The sequence below is a fragment of the Ptychodera flava genome, chromosome 8 (genome assembly GCF_041260155.1).
Source record: "Ptychodera flava strain L36383 chromosome 8, AS_Pfla_20210202, whole genome shotgun sequence".
NCBI classification, from domain to species: Eukaryota; Metazoa; Hemichordata; class Enteropneusta; family Ptychoderidae; genus Ptychodera; species Ptychodera flava.
Genome location: NC_091935.1, coordinates 19,705,910 through 19,723,829, shown reverse-complemented (window position 1 = coordinate 19,723,829; position 17,920 = coordinate 19,705,910). Strand labels below are relative to the sequence as shown.

At 37.5% G+C, this 17,920-nt stretch overlaps 1 protein-coding gene and 1 long non-coding RNA gene across 2 annotated transcripts; both read right to left on the bottom strand.

Annotated features, from left to right (window-relative positions):
* Window positions 1-154: 154 nt before the first annotated feature.
* LOC139138729 (uncharacterized) lies at window positions 155-4,784 on the bottom strand. The gene is made up of 3 exons (XR_011553663.1): window positions 4,558-4,784; window positions 3,574-3,819; window positions 155-3,201 (listed from the first exon to the last, which is right to left on the bottom strand). It is a non-coding gene; the product is annotated as an uncharacterized lncRNA (long non-coding RNA).
* A 2,498-nt stretch (window positions 4,785-7,282) lies between these two features.
* On the bottom strand, window positions 7,283-17,819 carry LOC139137995 (dolichyl pyrophosphate Man9GlcNAc2 alpha-1,3-glucosyltransferase-like; the record flags this gene model as incomplete). Its single annotated transcript, XM_070706215.1, is given in 13 exon segments — window positions 7,283-8,498; window positions 9,231-9,420; window positions 10,272-10,340; window positions 11,181-11,223; window positions 11,226-11,250; window positions 12,138-12,308; window positions 13,142-13,277; window positions 13,906-14,088; window positions 14,566-14,716; window positions 15,478-15,566; window positions 16,160-16,249; window positions 16,567-16,651; window positions 17,696-17,819. Coding segments are annotated over 13 exon segments (1,575 nt in total), but the record flags the coding sequence as incomplete, so codon positions are not given.
* Window positions 17,820-17,920: the final 101 nt, after the last annotated feature.

Genomic DNA, 17,920 nt, shown 5'->3' with positions numbered 1-17,920 from the left:
ACGTGACAGCAGGCCACTTTCATACTACATGAACAACTGTCTTTCAGCAAGTTTTAAGTACTCCCGAAGACACATGTCCTGCATCAAAGAAGAGCCAGCTTGCAACGTTGAAGCGATACAAAGAAAATAAACTTGTTTATGTTTACTGATTTCTCTTTTATTGAGCTATATGCATCACATTTCTGGTCCTATTTCAAAGGTTACAACACTGGGCATGCTCAGCTTATCAACATAGATACACTGTAGTGCATATGCGCAGATTATATATTCAGCACTGTGCTCATACACACTCAAAATTTAACCAAATATATGGTTTTCCAATGCCTTACGATTTATTCTATATATTTGACCGCAGGGGTGAGCATGCCGTCGGTATGTTGTACATAAGCATGCATCGGTAATGACAAAGGCAGAAACGCCAAAAGTGGGATTTTACCATAAAACTTTTCAAGGAATATTTTTTCTTGGATTGTGTGTTTAGCTCGCACTTTTTAACCCTTGTCACAACAATGGTTTTTTCTAAGGCCCATTGTTTGCTATGGTAGAGTTGAACCTCTTTACAGGGAAACGAGGCTGAAAAGGGTTGAATGGAACTATATTTCTTCAGGGCCTTATTGTCTCTGCACTTAATTACAGGGTCAAACTAAGAGATGGGCTTTGCAATTGCCCGCAAACTCGATGCATTGTGCTTTAGTATTAAAGGCGTCAATAAATGTTTTCAAGTCTAATCATACAGAGTAGAGGGGGAACTCCTCCCCTCTATTATACAATTAACCATTGAAATAAAAACCACATTCTTAACCCTAAAACTACCATACTCACAACTAAGAAGGATCCCAAAACTGGCAGATTCGGAGTAGCAAGCTGTCTGTTTGAGGTCATGAAACAACGATTGACAGTAAAATAACGTTTGTAGCCATAAACAGGCTCTACAGTATTATCATCTGCGTTGGAAGCTGTAGAATGTACGTTAGAAAGATATACTCACCACTTTTAATTTTATTTATGGTTCAATTTGATAGTTTAGTTTTTGACATCTGATACGGTTTCCAGTATTTAACACAGAGCCACATTTTTAATTGTGCTTCCCGACAACGGTAATATATTGAGTATTTCCTGGCTGGAAAATAGTTGAGCCCAACCCAACCTTAAATTCTCCGTTATCAGCACATCCACGGGCACCTTGAACGTGGCCTTACCATGACAACTTAAGCTGATATTTCAATTCTCTTTTGTAAATGGCAAACAGCGTTTTATCGTTGTAAATTTGCATTGAGTACTGTCAAAATTGAAACATAGGTACAGTGTTACATAAAAGGGTAGATTAAACCGGCATCGTTTGTCAATATGTATATAAAAATTTTGTGTTTCCTGTGAAGTGTCGTTTTGGCAAAGAGGCGGGTAGGTGATGCAAATGCATGGTGGATTCATTTATCTTAAGTTTTAGGTAGTACGAGCATCGAATTGAAAGACATAAACTTCTGCTCAAACTTCCCTGGGTATCTTCAAACCATTCTCTCTCGAAACCAAGAGTAAAAATTGGAGGCCACCGTAAAAGTTTTGTACCAGAGATACCGCACAAATAACCCCTACCGATACCTGAAATTCAAATGGCCGCCATCCCAGTGTTAAGTCCATAGGGGGAAAAATTTCGATTGTCACAGAAATGCATTGCTAAAGTCTTTATTTACTTCACGAGCTTCAAAATGAACCCCAAAAGTACAACAAAAGCTATTGTACAATTTTGAGAGTCCGAATGTCTGTCCTCAAGGCGCGCTGCACCTTAGAGGTTAATGAATAGCGTTTTAGTATGCAAATCTGAAGCTAATGGCTGGTTATCAATGTAGACTATTTATGTAGCTCTGATCACGATTGTAAGTCGGTCGGATATTTTCGTCACAGTCACACTCAAAATATTGTCATATATTTGGGGTGACAATTTTTTTTTCAATTTTTCGCAATTGCGTATGTACTTTCTCATGGTAAGGTAAGCTTACAGTTATGCTATGAATACGTATCCACTACTGCATGTATGACGTCATTGGAATCACTAACTATTTTTGAACGTTGCTCGAAATTCTCATGGGATTTTCTCGTTACCGAAGAAAGCGAAATTTGAGTGCAACGTTTGTGAGGTAGAGAAAAGGCCGCTTTATTAATACATTTTCTTCACCGTGATGAAATCACAGAACAATAAAGAAGTTATGATATTGAGTTATAGGCTAACAAATAGCGACTCTTTTTAATTCGCATTGTTGACCTTGAAATATCTTCCAATTTTCTTCTTAATGCTAACCATCAAGCAAATGCGTTACAACAGTATTCATTTGTGACTGAATGGGCAAGCTAAATGAACAGTTTTTACTTCCTTTTACAGTCCCCGCCACTTTTAAAAGTGTTAATAAAAAGCAACAAAAGTGAAGAATACAAATTCATAGTGGATGATATTTGATGTTATTTATTCTAATGACTCCATATTGTTTGTGGGAAGATTCCAATGTGTGCATACAACATATTCACCATATTTGCATATTTTTTTTTACGGGCGAGGCGGCTGTATTTAAATGGGCCACCCGTACATTATTTATCTTGCTCAAATTCGCACATGCTGAGCCCTAGGTTAATAATGCATGTCCGCACACTCCTCTTTCAGTGAATGTACCGGGATTTGAAAGTGAAATCGTGAAAATAGGGTCTAATGTAAAATAAATACAGCTGATGGGCCTCTAACCCTAGGTACCCAACAGTTTGGCAGACAGTTGTGGGCACCGTCACTACTTAATATAAGGGGTGTTTTAATATAAAATGCGTTGATGAAATAGCAATATGAATTAAGCAACACTTCGGGAAAAAATACCACTGGCCCTATCAGCATAGAAGTCAATCGGCGTTCTCACGTGGGACTTTGGGTAAAATAGACGCCAAGTCATCATGTACAGTTCGTTGCCATGGTAACATCTCCACACGTTATGGTCTCATTATTCGGCCTAACGCAGGGTTCGTCTCCATCCACGTAGATCTTGAGATCGTGGCATTCTATGGTGGAGTTCTTGACGACTTCGCACTGATGGTACACGTAGTTCTTACATCCGTTCTGAATATCAACAGTATCAAGGGGGCCATAGACGTCGGAATATCGGTGAACTCTATGCCGGCATGCCTGGAGGTGATCTTCGCAGACGGCTAGGCTTTTATGAGCATCTTCAAGAGATAAAAAGCGATGATTTTGTTTTAAAGTCAAATGAAGTTATATAATTTCAAATGAATGTGTGTGTGTGTAACATGTGTGTGTGTGTGTGTGTGTGTGTGTGTGTGTGTGTGTGAGACAGAGAGAGAGAGAGAGAGAGAGAGAGAGAGAGAGAGAGAGAGAGAGAGAGAGAGAGAGAGAGTATTGAGGGCACATGAGGAAATGTATAAACATAAAAGCAAAGCATAAAAATATAAGCAAACCAAAAAATAAAAACAAACAAACAAACGCTCATTATGTACACGGAACAAAAGAGGAAAGATGCATTGTTATAAAGTGATAATGAAGCGGAGGAGAGGAGAGGAAAAACAATTTTGCTTACATACCGTTTAATTTTTTATCGAAGCTCAGTTTGATAATGATTCCAACTATGAAACTCCCACAGAGTAACCCAACGATGACAGAACGAAAGCTATGCACCACGATGTCCGCTTGAATCCGTCTAAACCTGACGCTTCTCCTAAACCTGACGCTTCTCCGTCAGAGACGTCAAGTTTGTCGGGGTCGTCAATGCTAGTACTGGCGTCATCATCGGTGACATCCGATGAAGTCTCGCCGATGTCTTCCAAAGGCTGCAAGATGATGGGACCGTATTATGTCTAAAAAAACGACGGCAGCTTTCAAATGATTGTGAAGAGGTGGCGCTCAGACAGAGTTTTAATCGATTATAAATATGATTTAATTAGCACGTCCTGTTAAACGACTTGAAACCGCGTCAAAAGTGCGATTTTGCACAGCGTTAAAATCTGTTTCATATCAGAAAACGTCATGATAATCAGCGCAAAATATGAATCAGGTTCGGCAAAATGTAGCGACGCCATGATTTCTGTGAATGATAATTTTGAATGAGTTGATACTTTTTATTCGGCGAATCCTGCAAAAATTTCAATGTTTCAAAGTGTGAAGGGCAGTGTTATATTATTGACGCAGCATCCTGTTTTTGTAAATTTAGACACGGCTTTGGCCAAGAGAAACGATTCTTCTCAGTAGGCAACCTACAAGAATGACGATCAAGAATGAACTGCACTTCCACACATCTGTGGCGGTTACAACGTTACCATGCGTTACAGTTCTCCAGGTAATGAGGACAGAATCTAGTCCGTGTCGTTCGCAAATGATGTACGTTGAAGCGTTCCGCGGATTTTCCAAGAGTTTAATAGTCTAATTCACTCCTTAAAACTATTTGACATTGAAGCACTCTGTCCTTTCAATGACAAGAACGTTCTCGCCTATTCATGATACAAAGCTAACGAAGACCAACTTGACCGAGCTGACAAAAACTGAACAAAACTGATCAAGCTACAACTTACCGTTTCTTCTAATTTTTCCTCTTCGGTCTCCACGGCGTAACTCTCCTCTGCTTGCTGCCCGCTTTCCTGTACCTCAATCTGTGCTTCCTTTGGTTTTTCTGCACGGCGTTTCTTTGTTTACGCTCTAAAGATTTGGTCAGACGAGCTTTGCTCGACGAAATTGGCATTTTGTCAGCCGCGGTGATCGGTGGCAGTTCTCTACCTGCACGGCGGAGCAAAAGAGAGGCGGTGAGAGAACAGATGTTGAGTTTCAGTACATGTACATATTGACTTAAATTTGAAACAACAGTGTAAACCTTCACGCATACACGTTGTTGTGTTCGGGTTTACATTTTGGCATGTTCATATACCCGAATATTTCGCTTTTGAAAATTTCCGATGGCGAACACATTGTCTTTCAAACGCCGTCTGTTCACGTGAAACAGGAACCCGACAACGCATTCTTTCATCCCGGTACCATGTTCAGGGCAGAAGTTCAGTTGTGATTTTAACACTGCCGAGGATGAATTATAGCGGTGCGCGGTGGATCACATATTTCGACCTTTGATGATATTTTCATTCTTTTTGTTCCGTAAAATAAGCCTATTTTCTTCTCCTCCTCGATAAAAATAATTTTGAAATAAAAATTGTATTAGCCTTGCAAATACAACTTATTGTTTGCAATGTGCAGTGTTATTGCTGACACTGTCAAATAATGCTAGTCCGAACAAAATCTAATTTGTAAACGAACACGCGGGACAGCATACATCATCTTTTTTACATCCATGCATACATATACATACAGGTTTTGTTGACAAATTACACACTATCCGTTCAGGCGTGATTTTTGAGAGGAGTTTGAAACAGTTGTGTACAAACAGAACACAAAATCTCGCGTTTCAGCTAATCGAGCGTTCAGAGATTGAAAAGTATACAGGGCCAGGACACTTTGAGCCAATGCAATCACTGAAAAGCAAATTGACTGTACAAATAGTGTTCATGTTGTTATCTACTTTGACGTTACTATAAGACTCGTCTAAAGTGTGACTATACTTGTCTTACTTACTGAATCTTCGAAATCTTTTATCTGAGTACCAGCCAATATGTATACCACCGCCGTCATTTATCACACCTGGAAATTCAAAATGCCCGTGTCGACGATCAGGTACCCTGCAGGAGAACAAAGCGCTGGTTTGATTAATTAGAGGTATTTATCACATATTATTTTAACTGATCGCAATGGCTTCCCAGGACCACACGATTATATTCTCGATAGATACAACAGCTGCGCGGACGTATACAAAGCGCGTATCGATCACCGGTGAATGCTCAGTTACACCAGCTTTTACACTCATGGTATGATACCTTTAATTTCAATGTGCCTACGAGACAGATTTCAAACTTTTTCAATTATTCTTTTCTGATCAACCACTTATTTAAAGCTCTTGGTGTAAGAAAACTTTTGACAGTCTTAGTTTTCGAAAATCGAAAATTTTATATTTTCTCTATAGAGTTAACACAGGGATGGCGGCCATTTTGAATTTCAGATATCGGTAATTCTTGAGAAAGTTGTTTCTCCAGTACCAAAATTTGCGACGTGACCCCCTATTTTTATTCGTGATTTTGAAAGAGAATGGTTGAAATGTCTTTTAGGAAAGTTTGATCAAAAGCTTAAGGCTTTCACTTTCGAGGCGCATATTACTTACACCTGTTTCTTGTTTGCCCTTTTGGATTGCGTCAAATTATATAATTTCGCAATGTGTCTGTCATATCATCAACTTCAGGAAGTAGTTTCAAGTCTGGCATTTGCAATGTACAGTATATCTTCTGATTGGTTTCGGATTGACCGACGAGGCAACTGAAGCGCTAAAACCCTTTTGATGTTGAAAAATGAGCGGACATTAAGATGTTTGTTAAGTAAACATCAGAACGTGAAAGGAAGAAATCCTTCCTGTCTCTTTTAGACCCCTGGAACAAGCATCTCTAAAACTTGACGCATTCTTATGGCCATGTGATTCCGGGATTACCGAGCACTGAATATAGTTATATAAATAGACACATGTACTAAAAAATTAAATCCTCGGATATATCTTTCTTGTTCGAATAATGAATACCATTAATGCACACATGCGTTAATAACATCAATATAATTACCATATGGATTACTGAACGAGTCATGCACCGATTCCGTCGCTAATATATTAAGGCGAGCGCCCGCTAGCGGCACGTCTTTAAGTTTACCGCGACTCTTATATAGAGTTCAATACTTTCGTTTTCTTCATCATTTTAGTTTCTCACAAGCTACAAGCGTAAGCTGTTTGTTCTTGTTTAGAGCATATTGCTTTTTACGTCTTCTCGGAAAGACAGAAAATTCCAAAGAGTATCTACTTCGATGCAAGATTATGCATTCATCAACTCTGTTGTCGGCGCCCTGTATTTTTAAGCTGTGTGCTACATTCCTGGCTTTGAAGTGCTAATACAGAAGGGAACATGGGAAACACCAAAGATACTAGAACTGTGGACACACACACACATACCTTTCGAGCCATTGATAAGTTTCTGGAAATTCTCAGAGTCTGCCCGATTACTAGTAATTTGTAAAATGTGTCCCTTGGTGATATTCGTGAGGTTGTGACTTTATCATATTCATGCATGCAGACACCTGTGAAATGTCACTCCTATTGCAATAGTTTCACCAAACAAACACAAAATACCCTGAAAAGTATGAACATACTGTTTTAGAAGACAATGTTTATTTAGGATAATACTGTAAAAGTTTTCATAGATAGATTACCTTTGATGAATAATTTCTATATTTGTTTTTTGCTGGTACACTTTGGTAAAAAAATAACATCAATTTAACTTCACCATTTTGGTTTTACCATTTCTTATACAGATGAGTGAATACAGACAGATGAAAACATACAGTTTCTGTGAAGATTTCACTCTCTTAACCATCGTTTTTGCTTACTGGTAGAATGGGGCATCTGTTTCATATTCTCTTGTTCAAACTTTGGCATGCAGTTCCATAGCTAGTAATATTTGTGTACGCATGCTGCTGTAAGCATATTGACATGAACAAATTTTGGCAAAAATCATGAAAATAACCTTGAAAAATTACAGCACATGATATGCTCACATAGTAAGCATTACTAGCCTAACTGACATATCATGGTAACATGCTGAGCTTATACTCTGGTAAGGAGTTCGATATGATCATGACCTTTCTAACTTCAATGTGTCTTTCTTATTTCAATAGATGTTTGACACAATTCATAAAAACTATATGAAAAAGCATTTAGGTTAAAGTTCGTGTGTATAGTCCCTCCCGTGTCTGGAGGGACTGTAGCTAGAGATTAGAGGCAGTAATTTAATCAGAGTTACACTGTCATTTTACCAGGACTTCCATTTAACATCTCAGTGTAGTCATATCAGGCGACAGTAGAAATGTCTGAGAGCAAAATCACATACGTAATTTTTCTACCCTTAAAAAAATCCATTCTGACTGCACTTTTTTCGAAACACACTGTTACATGATTGCACTTATTTGTGACATCCTGCCTAATTTTTGAGAGAACTGCATCAATTTTCAAGATAAAGGAGATCACTTCAGCCACTCTTTTTGGCACAGTGACAAAAGGATTGTCTTTTCCGCATGAATCAATTTATTTCTGGCATCATACTTTTGTTTCTTCATCTTGACCTCTGACCTCTTTGAAGATGAAAAAGTAAAAAAATTATTGTCAATGAGAAACTAGTCTAGGCAATTTTCTTTGCTTCGATGGATTTCTGTGGGAAAGAACTGAGGAACTGCTCCAGGTGGAAATAGACGAGGAAGCCGAGGAAATGGACACAGCAGAATGCAGAGATATCACAGGCCACAGATCTGGAAATCGCGACGGTGGTGCTTTCACAACTGGTAGGAGTGACAACAGGAAAATCTCACCCATAGAAACATAAAACTGAAACAGATGCACAAAAGTAAATGTGGTTAAAAACAAGGTATCTGCTGTTTTCTAAATGTAACTTCGTTCTTTCATAAATATTTTAGATCACACTTTTAGTGCATCTACACTTTAATCTGATTAATCTTCTAAAGAGAAACTTTATCAATACGAATGGACTATTTGATATAGTGATGAGATCAAAAGAGGCAATTCAGTTCACAGTATTCTTATACTGATTTTCAGTTGTAACAGCCTGGAATGCCACGACAGAACTAAAACTTACTTATATGAGCGAAATAAATAAATAACTCAATAAATAAATAAATGAATAAATAAAAAACAAAAAAACAAACATAAATAAATAAACAACTGCATGTATGGCAAGGGAAAAAAGATTTTTATTTCTGGTCTTTGACATTAGGCAAAATGGTGTGTCTTTCCTTTTTATTTTATTTTTTAGACACTTTGATAGGTGATCGTTATAGCAATAGTAAATTTTTTCACACACTGAAATTACTAGTACTTTCTTTTTCTCCTTCTAGAATCTTATAAGTATGTTGGGATGGCAGGGCCACAAAGTGTCTACCGATATTCAGCTGACTGTGTAGGAATACTGGGGCAATCATTTTGTTGAAAACACTATGAACTGCAAAAAGAAAAGATATGACCAAAAACACACATCGTACTCTACCTATTAATTTGTCACTTTCAATGGCAACTCAAGAATTCCAAATTGGCAGTGCTTACCCAAGCCTGAAGAAATGCTGCAGTATTGAATGTAAAGATACTATCGCTGTACTTGATGTTAGGTGGCTGCGTGAATAGCTCAAGTTCCCAGGCTTTCCAAGCAAAGGTGTATGTTACAAGCATTAGAAACAATGCCATGGTAACAAGGTACGGTATGAATAAACCATCTTTGATGAGCAGTGGTAACATACTGTGAAAGCACAGAAAGGTTTTATTGTGCATGAAATAATAATTCTTGTTTAACGTTCACTTAATGATGGCAACATTGAGAAACATTTTTTATTGTCACTACTCTTCACCTGTTGTATGTAATTGATTTGTGTCCGATAAATTGAAATTATAATTTATAGTTCTGGTTGGACTTCTGCCTCGACTAGACAAATTGGATACCTTTCTGAAAAGCGCCCTCTATCAAACCATTTGAAATCACCCAACAACTGCAAGTCTGCTTCTCTGCCCTATAATGGCTACTCAATGGTACAAGATACAGGCAACTTTATCTGTAGCTATGACGGGCATATAAAAATGAATGTCAGTTACTTGACGTGATTTTCAGTAGGCTAATCAGTACATTACAGATTAATACAAGCACAATTTCCTGCTTTTTGGAGATGCAAGAGCTCTGGTTATTTATGATTATCCCATACATTAAAGCAAAATGCTTTATTTATGCAATGAAAATGAATGATGGGAAACCATTGTTTGTTCTGTATTTGCAACAAGTTAAACACAACTACCACTTAGTGTTCAAAATTGCTCTGGAAAAGGCAAATTAGAGACACATTGTCATAATGTATTAAAATACTACTAATGATACTCTAAATGACAATTGAAAATTGCACTGTTTTACACCCTTCTGACGAGCACTGTTACCATTCTTAGCTATTATCAATAAAATATCTTCAAATACAAAAAAAAACAGTATGTGAACTACCTTAAATGATCCTTGGAGGTCTCGTTTCTACCTCCATGGATGATCTACATGTACGTTTGAAATGTCTAACATAGACTATGGCTTTGTCCAAGCTTTGCAAGGCTTACCTGAATGTAGACATCAGCAGGAACCAAAGACAGAAAAATGGCTTCTCAAGTAGTAACAAACACACAGGCCTGTTTAGTTTAAAATAAATACACAAGAAAAGTTAAACCTACAATATGTCCTTGTTGAGATAGCAAACGAGAAGGAATGTCAAGCTGGTCTTTCTGTATATTGGCAAGTTTTGCTGTCATGCACATTCAAGCCACTGCAAGTGAAAAGTGTCATATTTACAGTGCCACCATTACAGTACTTCCGATGTCACTTGACCTTATTAATATGGTGTCAGGCATACAAACATTGTGTGCTTGGAAACCACTGCCTGCTATTTAACAAAAAGTACAGAAAAATTCATACAAGAGGTGCTGCCTCATTACACATTCAAGATGGTCAGCTTAAAGTATACCTACCACATTGAGTGGAGTATATGCTCTCTGGGCTTTTAAGCCAAGTGTTTTCCCATTCTCTATGGCCACATGAAATCAGTATCAGTTTTTATTGAATTCGTTCACCTGAGCATGTACTTTAAATGTGTTTCTTGTTCAGTGTCAAAATTTGGCTGCAATAAGTATAAGCAGGTCATTTATTCGAAGCTTTTATTTTCAGTTGTAACATTGTGTATCAATTAAGTAGTACTCCGTGTCGCAGAAATTTCTCAATTGAGACAGTATAACCTTTGTGTAAATTTCTGTTGTTGTTGTTAGATAAACCCTACATGAGTTCTATGCACACTGTGAGTGTGTACAAGTCCTGTATCAACATGGTTTAGTGAAATCCGCTGATTGTCGAAGCATTAGAATTGGTACTATTAGTACACCTGGTCTGAGACTCAAAAACCCCACACAGATCCTATTAGTAATAATTTTTGTTTCTTACAAGTAACAGAGTTTTCATTTACAAGGGGAACTACTTACAAGGCGGCTATAAGTATACTCTTCTCATGAACTTGATAGGAAATAGGAAAAATATTAAGGAAGAATTCACCTGGAAGAGAATTAAAGTGTCATTTGATATGTCTTTGCAAGACTTTTTGTCTTTGATTAAGAGTACATCATTTAATAGTGATCTGCTGAGAACATTCATGTTATAGTTATTCATGTATGTCTATGAAACTGAAAATTTAGTTTGATGAATAAGCATCAGTTGCTGACAATGGTCAAATTAAATGTGCATCCAACCACTGACTTCACTGTAATGACCACATGACCATATATGGTACATTTCTGAGGAAATAATTACTTATGCGCCATGATGTTGTGGCATCGTGAAAGGTATTGACAGACTGTCTCACAGCCCTCACTGGCCTATGTATCCATTATGAACCTCTTTAGTATTTGCCCTCTCAATGACAGAGCTGAGCAAAGCAAGAGTATAATCTGACAAATTCCACTAAGCCACTTGCTCACTCAGCTATGTTGTAGAGGGGCAAAAAAGGGTCATAGCATGGGCAAGTAGGACTGTGAAAGAGTGAGGTATCAAAATAAGTGCCAAATACTTCTGTAACAGTAAGCACAATGGGCATGAAGAATATTTGTATAACAATATATCCAAGGTCCTCATCAGTAAAATTGTATTTATTTAGTTATTCCTACTGCTAATCGATGTAGACATGCATTTACATATGCTTTCTATGTAATTCTGAATCAGTAGCCATATTCTTTGTTTTATCATCAAAATTCTTCTGAATTATATGTCACAGTGTTTGATGGAGTGTGACAGAACCTATCCCGATAGAGCTAGAGGAGTACATGTTAGTCTTAAATTGCTGTGTTGGTCATACACACACAAATATCATATATGCCAATACATTTCAGTCACCAAGAAATATTCCATGGGGCACAACTTACAACCTACATGAACTTTGCACTTACCAAGGCAAGCTTGAAATTATTAATCGTTGGTCTGATGAGTAGATGTACTGATGATGGTATCAATGCAGTCAGTGTTGACACCAATGTCATTGCCAGCATTGTATCGGCAGAAAATTTACTTTTTAATTTGATGACAATGGATATTGTGCACCAGAAATTAGAAACTTTATCCTGAAGAGAAAAACAAAAAAGACAAAAATCAGTTCATCACCAGGAGTTCACTGAAAATCTGTAACATATTTTCATACTGCATGTCTCAATTTGCTTTTGGAATTAAAAACATCCGTTCGCAATATTGCAATGGTTATTGCCCATGGAGTGGGGACTTTTTAAACTCCTAGTTTCCATGCAATTGCTATATTGAAAATGATATCTATTACTACTTGGTATATCTCATTACTCTATGGTAATGGTAGGTTCCAATGGGTGAGGCCTGTGCTCTGCGAAGCTGGGGTGAAAGGTTCAAGGAAACTGGTGCATGATTGCAATACTTGATCTTATTCGGGAATTGATGCTTTATTAAAGTCTGACATTATGGGAGAATGTGCCTTGGGCCTAGATGTCGGACTCTCAAATTGTTACAATACTGATCTTCAGCCTGTGAGGGCTCATTTTGAAGCTCTTGGAGTAAATGTATTTTTGGCAGTGTTATTTTTGTGATCAAAATTTGAATTTTTTCATATACCGGTTACATTAACACTGGAATTGTGGCCATGTTGAATTTCAAATATTCCCCAATCCAAGGTAACTTCTTTGCATACTATCGAACTTTGCACCCCGATTTCTGATCTTGATTTTGAAAAGGATTATTTAAAGTTTCATTGAGGAGAGTTCCAGCAAAGTTTAAGTTTGACAATTTCGAGGCCTGTTCTATCTTATAGAGCTACCACCATCAGAACCCACCCCCCCCCCCTCCACAAGGACATTATCTGTCATACCAAACTTTAACACACATTGCTGTTGATGAACACTGAGGGCAGTGTTCAATTCCAACCGTTCAGTACCTCAAACACTCCTCTTGCGACTGGAAAGAGCCTGTGTAAAACTTGCTGTGCTACTTGAACATCCAATAGAAATGGCAGCCAGCATAATATAAATGTTGCTATGACCACTGTTCCGATCTTGATTAATTTCCACAGCCTACAGAAGAAAAGATAATGTGGTTTCACTCCTGTTTTTGAAAGCAAGGACTGGTTCCACAATTTATACTGAGTTATCCTACAAAAACATTTTCATTTAAGTAAGTCAAAGTATACTGTTTCAAGACAAAAAGGATAAAACCATGTAAATTTGTTGACTAATGCACAATACAAATCTTTAAAGGGGTAGGTTTCTATCAGCTTTATCTGGGTACAAATTAATTAATTGAACACATCTTTCAAAAGAGGACAAAGGACTAACATCACGTAAATAGTCGATATCAGCAAGCATTATGTGGGAACCAGGAATTGGGGAGTTTTGGCTAAAAGCATTTACAAACACACAGAGCTATTCATAGGCAGTAAATGCAAGACCCTCCTACTGTCCATGAACTATTTCTAGTACGTTACAGTCAATTCAAGTCGGTGCTGGAAATGACAGCGCAACAGCTAGTTGACAACGGTGTATTTTGTTGGAATGGTGTTGGAACTCTGACAGTGGAAAGCATCCTCAATAATGATGTTAGTCTGCAGACATCATTCACAAGACATTAACATTATTCTCACATGAATGTACCAGCCTGAGGCAAGTAAGCTGGCTGTGAGCCACGCCCATAACTTAGACTTACCAGTTCTCTTTCTCTGATCTGAAACACTTGCCAAGGAGATAGCAGAAGAAGGGCAATGCATGGTACAGTTCCATTTGTTTGTAGTTCAGCGCCAGCACAAATGCCATGGAACCAAGCAAATCATGGTCCGTCGCTAGTCCTATGACAGCCCACAATGCAAAACCAAGACTCACGCAGTTATATCTGGGGATCGTTGCATGTAAGAAACATGAGTGTGTGTTCATAGAAGGCAGTAATGAAAACAACAATACGAAGATAAACATAGTCATACAGATACCACCGACTCACCATATAAGCTCTTTTTGGTATTTATAACATACCAAATAGGAGCTAAAAACCTTAAAAATGGTAAAAGTGGTATCATTGACTTTGGTTTTGAAACAGACGAGAAATGAACCAACAATACACACACATACATACATGTACATAAAGATATACACACGTGTACACATATATATGTACATATATATATATATATATATATATATATATATATATATATATATATATATATATATATATATATATATATATACACACACACACATACACATATAAATATATATAATTTTTTTTTTTCAAAGCAAACCTTATTGAATCAAAAGGTGAGAATTGAATACCAAGGATGCACACAGTGACACTGCACAACGAAAAGGATACTGGAAATGTCCATGGTCGACGAGTACAAGTCCTGGATAGACCAACAGAACAGTGGCGGCTAATACTCTGCTGAGTGGGGTTTTGTCTTTCACTGTGATGTAGCAATACACCAAAACAGCAGATACGTATACCAATAGGTCTGTCAATAGGACTTGCAGAAAGAAAAAGGAGAGAATGATTAAAATGAATCACTTAGCCATTTCTTAGACTTAATAGGTGACTGAACCAGGCAATATGATGTCAAAATACAAGAACATGCACATGTTTCACATATTGAAATGATCTCTGATTTCTTTAAATGTAGTGAATGTAGGCTTTGCAAATCAAGCAGTTTGTAGTCTTCGACGGTCATGTGTTTCAACTAATGTGAACTGGTGAATTTGCAATTTTATTGTTCTGCTGGAATACCGAAACAGTGAAACTTGGCTGGTTTGCATAATATGACAGAGTTCAAGACTCTGTTGTATGATTGTTACATCTATCATTACACCTGGGCACTGGAGGTTGCCATCAAACCTAGAGAAAGTTGCTCACACTTTTAAGTATACATGCATAATAGAACTGAGAAAATTGCATTCAGTATAACTTTATATACTTGGTTGTGATGGTCTGGTTTAACCCTTTGAGCACCAAAGTCAGTTTTTGTTACCCTTATAAAATATACCTCAGTCAATTTTTGTCAGACTTTTGCCAAAATTTTGATAAAAATTGGCCATGAAATGTTATCTTCATTTGGTCCAAAATTATCAAAAAAATTACAGGAAAGTTCATGAAAGTTGGTAAAATGTTGCACTAACATTTTGGTGGAAATACAGCACTCAAAGGGTTGAGAGAGTATGATATTTTGAAACGAGTCAATGTTACTGTAGAATTACATGCATTTTGGAATCAATATACATATACTGTTCTTACCAGTGTATCTCATGAACAGTTTATGTTCATATGTTTCAGTGCCTCTTGAATCTTTCAGAGCCACCCATTCTGGGTTGATGAGATGTGCACTGGAATGAACACGGGAAACACTGACTGGCAATGTCAATGTACACATATACACTGTAGATATGTGCATGTATAATAATTTGCATTATATGTATGCACACACATACCGTACTGTATGTATAAGTGTATGTCAATATGTGTGGATATTTGTAAATCTATAGGTAAAACTGTTTTATGTATATGCATAAAAGAGAAAAGAGACCTTTATTGTCTGCACATGCCTTGTATCACTAATTCATAGGCTGAAGTGTACTTAAATGGGAACATGGGAAAATTATGGGAATCTGGGACCAAACATGGCATGTCTTATCATGGCTTTTTAACATTTGCAAAGATTTACGATAATCCGACTTTTATAGGGGAAGTACCTGTTTAAATGTGCACTTTTTGTAAGTCCATTGCACATGACAAGCAGTTTGGCAATGGAATTCCAACAACTTTATACTCTTGACCAACCATTTGTTCTCAGTATTGATGGATATACAAATGTTTTGCCACCATCTGTGAATATGTTATATGCAAGAGTAATCTATAAACTATATATGTTTCTATGGATTCTGGCGAGTCTTTTTTCCCATTGTCGAAGAGTACTCACACATATCCGCATATTTTACTGTGATACCCAGTCAATGGTGGATAGTCCAGGCCCCAGTACATTAAGTCATTATCACTTGTATTGAAGTACCTGTATACACATAAAAGAAAAACACAAGAATGCTGTATCAGCCACTTTTATCACTATTTTGTTACATGCTCAGTGACTGTAATATGTACCTTAAAACACTCAGTAAAACAATGGAGGTAGCTACCGCCATGCCTCCATGGTATGACTACAGCCATACACCGATGAGATCATGCATTTTACAGGATATGATGAATTATGAAAGGCGGTGAATGAATGGGTTGTAAATCATAAATCATTCCAATATCACAGGGAAATTTTCACTACGTACACCATTCACTGAAAGTACATCATACATGATAAATTGGACATTTTCTTACCATTCTTTCAGGGGCAGGTGATGCGTGATCTCCATCCAGTGTCTCTGTGCCTCAAAGTCACCAAACATTGGACCAATACCAGCTCCTTTAACACATAAAATAACAACACAAAATTTAACCTGATCACCCCTAATTCCTTGTCAACAGGTGCAAACTCATGATTGATACATGTAACAATAGGTTTGGGTAAAACCATGGTTATGAGAGGGGTGGGGGCTTAATTAGATGTAACTTCTGTAATATTTTCATTTATCATTGTTCTGCTCATAATTAAGGCATAAAATTCATTGTTCTACACAAAAATCACTTTAAAATGATTAGTGTTTGACTTTACCTCATACCATGTATGTCTGCATACACTAGTCTTTCCCAAAGGTGAAATATTACTGTTGACAAATGGACTCTAATATTAACAAGAATGTACACAATGTACACAATGTGTTGTGATTGTAAGACTCTGGATTTTGAATTGACCTTCTTTAATACAGCGAAAATCATGAAATGTTTTCAAAAACACAATATAGCCCACAAAGGTGAATTTTTTTTCTTGAATTTGCAATAATTTCGCTAAATAATGATACGTGAGTGTGTAAGTGTAGTGCTGACTGGGTTTGTCTTTCAAATAGCTTTGTCCCCCAGAGTAACTTCAGCCACGCAGGTCTCTTCTTACTTCCCTGATCGGACCGGATATTTCAGTAATTTTATTCATCTATTTCAATTTTACATTCCGTATATGGTATCATTACATTGCACATGCATTCGACTCAATGCAAGCAAACCGTCACTGATGCAACCAGTGACGGTTTGCTTGCATCATGGAGGTGTGTAGCAGAGATGCTTGCATTGAGTCGAATGCCTGTGTTACATTACATTACACTGCATTACAGTACAGCACGAACACAAGTCTGACCCCGTCCTAGCTGAAGTGCTGTAGCTCGAGGTTTTGCCTGGGTATTGGGGTCTGGTTTTGCCGTCCGGCCCAAATATCAGGGCAAAATCTCGAGCTACAGCACTGCAGCTAAGTTTCTCTACTGTCTATGAGCTAACACCATCCTTGAGTTCGTTTCAGCATGGAGGTGGCAGAGAGTCTCTGCTATGCTACCTCCATGGTTTCAGACTGAACACTCACCTGAATATGAGTTCAACGAAACGCTCCATCTCACGAATACAGCAACAACACCGAAACGCACACCGCTGTAAGGTTCTGGCTCATTTCTGAGAGAAGAAAGTCTCTGTCTTTTTATAATATTTAATTACAGCTCGGGAGCCTGCTCCTGCAAACTTTTGAACAATTTTGGGTTCTGAAATCTGAAACGTGGGCTGAGGCTATCGCGCATGCTCAAATTTGTTGCGG